At 43.4% G+C, this 8449-nt stretch overlaps 1 protein-coding gene across 4 annotated transcripts; it reads left to right on the top strand.

Moving 5' to 3' along the window:
• Window positions 1–5620: 5620 nt before the first annotated feature.
• erich2 (glutamate-rich 2) lies at window positions 5621–8425 on the top strand. 4 transcript variants are annotated; one of them, XM_029705583.1, is made up of 10 exons: window positions 5621–5824; window positions 6100–6142; window positions 6281–6317; window positions 6408–6444; window positions 6591–6630; window positions 6746–6893; window positions 7218–7360; window positions 7546–7603; window positions 7764–7835; window positions 8042–8425. In XM_029705583.1, the coding sequence occupies exons 1-10, from the start codon at window positions 5817–5819 to the stop codon at window positions 8221–8223; spliced, it is 768 nt and encodes a 255-aa protein (XP_029561443.1). In that variant the 5' UTR covers window positions 5621–5816; the 3' UTR covers window positions 8224–8425. The 4 variants fall into 4 exon arrangements, with proteins under 4 accessions (XP_029561443.1, XP_029561442.1, XP_029561441.1 ...); XM_029705582.1 differs by having other exon boundaries at window positions 5622–5824; window positions 6411–6444; window positions 7152–7360; XM_029705581.1 differs by having other exon boundaries at window positions 5623–5824; window positions 7152–7360.
• The last annotated feature ends 24 nt before the right edge of the window (window positions 8426–8449 follow it).

Below are 8449 nucleotides of genomic sequence, written 5' to 3'. Positions count from 1 at the left end.
ATGCTTTCCCGATGCCTTTAAGAAGCTTCATTGCACTTCAAGGGAAGTCCTTCGAGCTCCTTTCGGACGATGGAACAAACTTCATTGGAGGAGACCGAAAACTGCGAGAGGCCTTTGAAGGCGATGGGTTCCACCCAAAGGAACAGTTGGGTAACAGAAGATAACATTCCAGTTCAACCCGCCAAGCGCTCCTCACTTTGGTGAGACGTGGAAAAGAGAGGTGAAATCAGCAGACTACTCTCAAGGTCATACTCAAGGAACAGACCGTCACTGAAACTATGCTCAGCACTGTGCTGTGGTTGACCCAGATCCCATTACACCGAGCCTCCAACTCATTGTACTCAATGACCCATCTCTTCCTCAGGCTTTGCATGACTCCTGTAGCATCGTAGAGAAATGCAGCTGGAGGCATAGCCAAGTCCTTGAACAATCACTTTTGGCCCCAGTTCGTTCACAACTACCTGCCAAGTCTACAGGAAAGGCAGAAGTGGAGGAAGGGTTAAAAGGAACTTACTGTGGATCAAGTGATTCTCATCATGGACTCTCAGCTCCCACAAGCTCTCTGGCCTGTTGGGACGGTGACTCATACTTACCCTGGAGCTGATGGCCGCACTAGGACTGCTGTTATCCAGGTCAAGGGTCGGACTTACCTACGACCAGTAGCCCAGCTGGTGCAGTTCTCAGCCATCCTTGATGATGATGCAGCAGAACCTTCTACCTATAATGGATTTTGTCTCTGGTTAGAATATCTTAGCAAACAATTAACATTTTCTAACCATTTTATTAATCACTGCGAGTGAATACCAGAAATGTAAGTACAGTATTTGTTTTTCCCATGTTTTACTGACAAGTTGTCAATAGTTTAATAATATTTTAGTTATTATTACAGCATTTTTTGTAGCTACACTACATGAACAAAAGTATGTGGACACCTGCTTGTCGAACATCTCATTCTAAAATCTTGGGCATTAATATGGAGTTTGTCCCCCCTTTGCTGCTATAACAGCCTCCACTCTTCTTGGAAGGCTTTCCACTAGATGTTGGAACATTGCTGCGGGGACTTGCTTCCATTCAGCCACAAGCGCATTAGTGAGTTTGGGCAATGATGTTGGGCAATTAGGCCTGGCTTACAGTCAGCGTTCCAATTCATCCCAAAGTTGTTCGATGGGGTTGAGGTCAGGGCTCTGTGCAGGCCAGTCAAGTTCTTCCACACCGATCTCACCAACCATTTTTGTATTGACCTGGCTTTGTGCACAGGGGCATTGTCATGCTGAAACAGAAAAGAGCCTTCCCCAAAGTGTTGCAACAAAGATAGTAGCACAGAATCGTCTAGAACGTCATTGTATGCTGTAGCATTAAGATTTCCCTTCACTGTAACTAAGGGGCCTAGCCTGAACCATGACAAACAGCCCCAGACTATTATTCCTCCTCCAACAAACTTTATAGTTGGCACTATGCATTGGGGCAGGTAGCGTTCCCCTGGCATCCACCAAACTCAGATTTGTCCATCGGAATGTCAGATGGTGAAGTGTGATTCATCACGCCAGAGAATGTGTTTCCACTGCTCCAAAGTCCAATGGTGGTGAGCTTTACACCACTCCAGCAGACGCTTGGCATTGCGCATGGTGATTTTAGACTTGTGTGTGGCTGCTTGGCCATGGAAACCCATTTCATGAAGCTCCCGACAAACAGTTATTGTGTTGACGTCGCTTCCAGAGGCAGTTTGGATCTCGATAGTGAGTGTTGCAACTGAGGACAGACGATTTTTATGCGCTACGTGCTTCAGTACTCGGCGGTCCAGTTCTGTGAGCTTGTGTGGCCTAACACTTCACGTCTGAGCCGTTGTTGCACCTAGACGATTCCATTTCACAATAACAGCACATACAGTTGACCGGGGCAGCTCTAGCAGGGCAGATATTTGAAGAACTGACTTATTGGAAAGGTGCAATCCTATGACGGTGCCACGTTGAAATTCGATGAGCTCTTCCGTAAGACCATTCTACTGTCAATGTTTGTCTCTGGAGATTGCATGGCTATGTGCTTGATTTTATACACCTGTCAGTAACGGGTGTGGCTGAAATAGGCTAATTCACTCATTTGAAGGGGTGTCCACATACATTTGTATATATAGTGTATCTAATGTTGTTAGCTACATTTTCGCCTGTTATTACTAGTCTTCTTGTTGCTAACTACTTGTATTTTCGTTTCAGTCATTGTAATATTATAACAGATGAGAGCTGTACATCTTGTTTTGTTATTGCTCATTTAATATGTGCCTTATCTTAGTATTGATGCTATTGTATCCTGTTTATTATTTCCAGACCACATCTTATATCGATAAATGGACAGTTAATTGGATAATCACAGCTGAGTGACATTTGTTAATCTTCAATCAACATTAAAGAACCCTAAATCATAATTCAAAGACTCAATCATGGACACTTACTGACAGTTGTGGCTGCTTTGTGTGATGTATTGTTGCTTCTACCTTCTTGCCCTTTTTGCTGTTGTCTGTGCCCAATAATGTTTGTACCATGTTTTGTGCTGCTACCATGTTGCGTTGCTACCATGTTGTTGTTATGTTGTGTTGCTACAATGCTGTGTTGTCATGTGTTGCTGCCTTGCTATGTTGTTGTCTTAGGTCTCTATTTATGTAGTGTTGTGTTGTCTCTCTTGTCGTGATGTGTGTTTTGTCCTATATTTATATATATATTTTTTAAATCCCAGCCCCTGTCGCCGCAGGAGGTCTTTTGCCTTTTGGTAGGCCGTCATTGTAAATAAGAATTTGTTCTTAACTGACTTGACTACTTAAATAAATAAAGGTTAAATAAAATAAAAATAAATCGTGGAACTGTCTCTCTCACGTCTCTCTAATAGGACTACAATCTCCATAACTTCACCTACTCAATCACTGTACATTCCAGAGGCACCGCCCTCTATTTCACATATGAATAATCTAATGGGCCTCTGACTAGCTCCTCTACCCTGTCTGGAGCTGAACCTTCTGCTGACTGACAGCGCTCCACATGAGCTTTTTACCTTGCTGTCAAACAGAGCAAATTGAAGACTCTCTAAGGCCCCAGTTTTATGTCAATCTAAAAGTACATAATATTGATATTCCATCATTTTCTTTTGCACAGAATGACTTGAGTTCTGTGTCTGTGGCTGGTAAATTAACTGACCTGTCCCTCAAAAGCTTTTACCTTCTCGAAGGTGGAATTTATATCTAGGCTACTCTATGCCATAGAGTAGGCTAGCCTACTGATACATTCCACAAGAGTGCGTATTTTCTGATAAGTATCCATTGCCCTGTATAGCCAGGGGTTGGTCTTCATGCAGTTGGAAATTTGGGACAAAATATCCAAAGGTTAGTATTATTAAATAGACTTTTCAAAATGCTGATAGGCCTAGGCCTTTTCTACTAGTTTGAACATGTGGAGCTATACATATTTTAACTTTTTTTATTTAACCTTTATTTAACAAGGCAAGTCAGTTAAGTACACATTCTTATTTACAATGATGGCCAGGTAACAGTGGGCCTTGTTCAGAGGCAGATCAAAATCCTTTTTATCTTGTCACCACTCTCTCTGTGTGTGTGTGTGTGTGTGTGTGTGTGTGTGTGTGTGTGTGTGTGTGTGTGTGCGTGCGTGCGTGCGTGCGTGCGTGCGTGCGTGCGTGTGTGTGTGTGTGTGTGTTGAGAGATATAGGCTACCAGGTGAAAAGTGAAATAGGGAAGTATAGAATGCTGACAGTTGATACAATCAGCTGAAAAAACATCAATTCATCTTCTCCTATAGGTTATTAGGTTAAACAACAACAGAACCGCCAAACAAGTAGAAGCTGTAAAGCAGACTTTATCAACCATATTTAAAGCATGGACTGGCAAGCTATGATTCTACTCTTAGATTAAAAGTAGCATGAGCACTGAGTACATTTCTGTCAGCTGACCATCAGAGGGAGGGGTGCAAAGAAACACTGATTTAAAGTACAGCAGCTAAGCCTCTGAGATAGGCAGAAGATGTGGTACTGTTTAAATGCAGACGGCTGCTCTCTTCCAGAGATAGACCTGCAGACGGCCAGGCTATAGCCTGCTCTCTTCCAGAGATAGACCTGCAGACGGCCAGGCTGTAGCCTGCTCTCTTCCAGAGATAGACCTGCAGACGGCCAGGCTGTAGCCTGCTCTCTTCCAGAGATAGACCTGCAGACGGCCAGGCTGTAGCCCGCTCTCTTCCAGAGATAGACCTGCAGACGGCCAGGCTGTAGCCCGCTCTCTTCCAGAGATATACCTGCAGACGGCCAGGCTGTAGCCCGCTCTCTTCCAGAGATAGACCTGCAGACGGCCAGGCTGTAGCCCGCTCTCTTCCAGAGATAGACCTGCAGACGGCCAGGCTGTAGCCCGCTCTCTTCCAGAGATAGACCTGCAGACGGCCAGGCTGTAGCCCGCTCTCTTACAGAGATAGACCTGCAGACGGCCAGGCTGTAGCCCGCTCTCTTCCAGAGATAGACCTGCAGACGGCCAGGCTGTAGCCCGCTCTCTTCCAGAGATAGACCTGCAGACGGCCAGGCTGTAGCCTGCTCTCTTCCAGAGATAGACCTTGTCATGGCCATGGCCTATTGATTTTTGTGTGCGAATGTGTGTGTATATCTTAACTCCTGGTGAAAGGGTAAACGTGTCTTACGGTCCAGCAGGTAGGCAGGCAGGAGACAGAGGATAAGGTAAAAAGAATGGTGGTTCTATTCACACAAATATAGTATAGTAGTGATGGTGGCAGTGGATAATGTCAACAAATAATGAAAAAAGCACTTGCAACAACAATTGGTCTAAGGAAACATGCTACGGATAGGCTGGTAGGCCTAGGCTACTGTGGGGAGTTAAAATACAGCCTACATTTCAGACACTAACCCATTAGAGTGTACAGAACACTGGCAAAGCCTGTTGAAATACCTTAGGCAACAACCTGGGCAAAATCATTGCCTCAACAAGCAGGAGTACATAAATCTCATTCAGTATATCAACTGAAGGCTATAAAAGTCTAGAAGCATCATAAATGAACGTCACATAATATTCACAGGACTTTCTCAATCAAACCGGGATACACTTCAATTTGAGACATCTCATTTAATAAAACATTAAATTGAGTGCTCGTGCACATACACACACGCAGGTGAGGTTCTTTGTAGAGCGCGGAGGTGCCCGAGCATAGCTCTGAGAAGCAGCAACAAACAAACACAGTAAACACTCAAAAAAAATGCACAAATGGAAGGACAATAATAACTGGGCACTTGCTATCAATAGCCTACTTCATATTTAGGCTGTCATTGTAAAGAAGAATTTGTTGTTAACTGACTTGCCTAGTTAAATAAAGATTAAATAAAAACATGAGAGAGAGGAGGGAACAGAGAGACAGGACAGTATCATAAGCTTTTATCATGATATTCTTGCAGGCCTATTTCACCTTGACAAAACGTTTTGCGAGGTGTTCCTAGGCTTTATGTTTGGTTTGTGTGACAGTTGACAAGAAAGCAAGTAAAAGCACCAACATCACAGGACAGCAGTGTATTCGCTACTTAGCACAAAGGCACCCACGTGGGGCTGTGAGGGGGAGGGAGTTGACCCGTTGTCATGGGAATGAGACTTTGTTTTCTCGTCTCATGTTTTATGAGCAGCCCCTAAACTTGCAAGAAACACAGTGAGCTAGCTAATGTTACTACGACTCCATCGATAATACAAAGCAAAAGATTGTTTCATATAGAAATATTTATTGTTAAACTTTATCGGACTGCTCGGGGTTTGGAAGTAATCGAGAATCGGCTAGATGAGCAGGTGAGCCAGCAAGCTTTTCAGCTGAGCATTACAGTAGCTAGCTAACGTAGCTAGTTAACGTGAGTTATTGGTTACAAATATGATGTGCCAATGTGACAAACACAGTGCTTGCACAATGAATCGCTGATATGACAGGCACATTTTTTTCAAATGAGACATTGTATCTCCAAGATGTATCAACTAGGCCTAGTATTAACGTATGCAGTTGGGAGAGTGCTTGCATGTAACGACGTTAGCTCGCTGTCAGTCTAAGTGTCTAATGTTGTTGTTTCCAGACTTGAATGTGTGGGGAAGTCTTCCAAGGTTCCACAGAAGCAGGTAAACGTGTTTATTTTGTCAAAGACATGATGAAGCAAGACATGTTGGGAAGATGATTTTATTTCAGATAAATATTTAATTTGTATGTGAACAAACAATGAAATACATATATTCATATTTTCCCTGCTTTTGATATAGGTGGCCCCTGCACTTCTTGAGACACACATGCCTAAAGGTATGTAGGCCTGTGTAAAGATCTGGTATGCAGATCCATTCTACTCTCACCTGGATTTATGACACCCTCCCTTTGTTGTTTTTGTTCTAGAAGCACTGGAAGCCAAGTATTTTACTGCCGCACCCCAGTAAGAATTAACATCAAGACCAGTTCTAACTACATCAGAAAACATCAGACATGGTGTTGAGTTTCCATGATAGAAAGTTGCACATCACAAGTTGATGTGATACAAACATTTACATATTTTTGTGTGTGTGTTTTGGTATTTTTCAGAAGTAGCCTTCCTACACAAGCAGTATCAAATCCTATGAAGGTCAGTAAATCAACACTAAGAAAGCAAAAAACCCTAACCCCCCCCAAAAAAGAAAACTCTGAGCTATTGCATTTATCTTTTATTAGTCTGTATATCTAATTCGTTTTTCACCCAGGTCACTCCACCTGGGAGATTCAAAGTGCTCTGTGCAGGAGGTGTGAATAACATTAGTGTTGGGTTCGCTGGACCGCCTGTGATCCTCAGCCAAGACCTGAAGATGAAGGACAATAAGAAACCACAGCAGTCGGCTTCAGCTGTTACAGGTCAGTAGAATATGACAGGACTACTAGAGTAGAAGAGCATTCCCACTGGGCACACGTTGGTTGAATCAAAGTTGTTTCTACGTCATTTCAATAAAATGATGTTGAACCAACATGGAATAGACGTAGAATTGACATCTGTGCCCAGTGGGTTGGTATAGATAGATTGGTAGATTGAAACATAGAGAATCTAACTTTGCACCAATGTTTGATCTTTTTTGCATGACTGCTGAAAAATTATGATGATGTTTTGTGGGTCAGGAGGAAGAGTGTTTGTGCAGCCACGGGCCCAAACTACCCCCTGCTCTGTGTGTGTTCACCCTCCAGCTGAGCCCCTCCCCCCTCTTGAACCAGAAGGGGAGGAAGAGCACACTGAGGAGGAGGATGATGATGATAATGATGACGATGGTGGTGAGGCGGATGATGATGAGGAGGAGGGATACAGGGCTCCGCTGGAGCTGATGGCTGAAGTAAATTAACTCTTCAGTTCATGTTAGCCCAAGTCCCACATTAGACTGACTAAAAATGAATACATTCATATCAGCCAGAGATGTAATTTTCCCTGATTAATGGAGGAATTCAGATTGCTGGTTAACAATGAGAGGCTGGGTCTGCCTGGATGGACTGTGACTCCCATCTGTGTCTGTGATTTCAGTTCCTCAAGTCTGTAATGGAGAAAGACTTTGTGCTGGCAAAGAAACTGTGTCAGATGAGTAAGCCTGTTTGTCAAATGAAAAAGTTCTGTCATTCATTGTTTTGATTATATGTGTGCATTTTGTTCATCTGTCTCTCATTGCATCAATCAACCAGTCAATGAATGAATGAATTAGCCAACCAGCGGGTGATTGATGCGTCTATGCTCTGTTCTTCCAGTTCTGGTCTATGAACCAAATAATCCAGAAGCCAAGCAGTTCATTCCTCTCATCCAGGAGAGACTGGTGAGAGGTGAGTGCACATGCACACAAAGGTTATTGTGGGAGAAGACTTTTGGCCACTGTGGCTGTGTGACAATTGTTGGAAGTTGGATTCAAGTGGTCACACTAACCCTAGTTCTGGAGAGTTACTATGTGTGCAGGCTTTTGTTCCAACACTGACACACCTGATATAGCTAATCAAAGTCTCTGCTTTGTTCCTATACAATGTTCCATCAGAGCAAGAGGAGAAAAGCCAAGATGATGATGATGATTGTTCAGACTCCAGTGATGAAGATGACTCTGGGAGTGATCAAGACTCTCCTCAGAGCTCAGACAGCTCCTCCTCATCGTCGTCAGATGAGGAAGAGGAGCTGGAGAGGAGACACAAACCATGTCCACCCTCTCACCTTTCCCCATAGCTGTCAGTCAGCACACTGCAGTGGAAACATCAGTTTGTTTCTTTGCCTTTTGTATGAGTATATAGATATAAATTGTGTCACTGTTTTGCATTTCACATTCGCACATTGCCTTTGTGAGGCCATCACAGCATACACGGTTTCCTCATCACCATGTCCCTGTTTAATCTTCATGTAAATAACACAATAAAGTTCAGCATCATGACGTCTGTGTCTTTCTGGTTTCTTC

This window comes from Salmo trutta, chromosome 21, assembly GCF_901001165.1.
Source record: "Salmo trutta chromosome 21, fSalTru1.1, whole genome shotgun sequence".
Classification (NCBI taxonomy): Eukaryota; Metazoa; Chordata; class Actinopteri; order Salmoniformes; family Salmonidae; genus Salmo; species Salmo trutta.
The sequence above is the reverse complement of the archived record's forward strand: the minus strand, read 5'-3'. Positions and strand labels throughout refer to the sequence as shown.

Coding starts and splice junctions, on each gene's coding strand:
- erich2 (XM_029705581.1), top strand. Junction 7,361..7,545: donor CGCTGGAGCTGATGGCTGAA/GTAAATTAACTC, acceptor CTGTGATTTCAG/TTCCTCAAGTCTGTAATGGA. Junction 7,836..8,041: donor CCAGGAGAGACTGGTGAGAG/GTGAGTGCACAT, acceptor ATGTTCCATCAG/AGCAAGAGGAGAAAAGCCAA.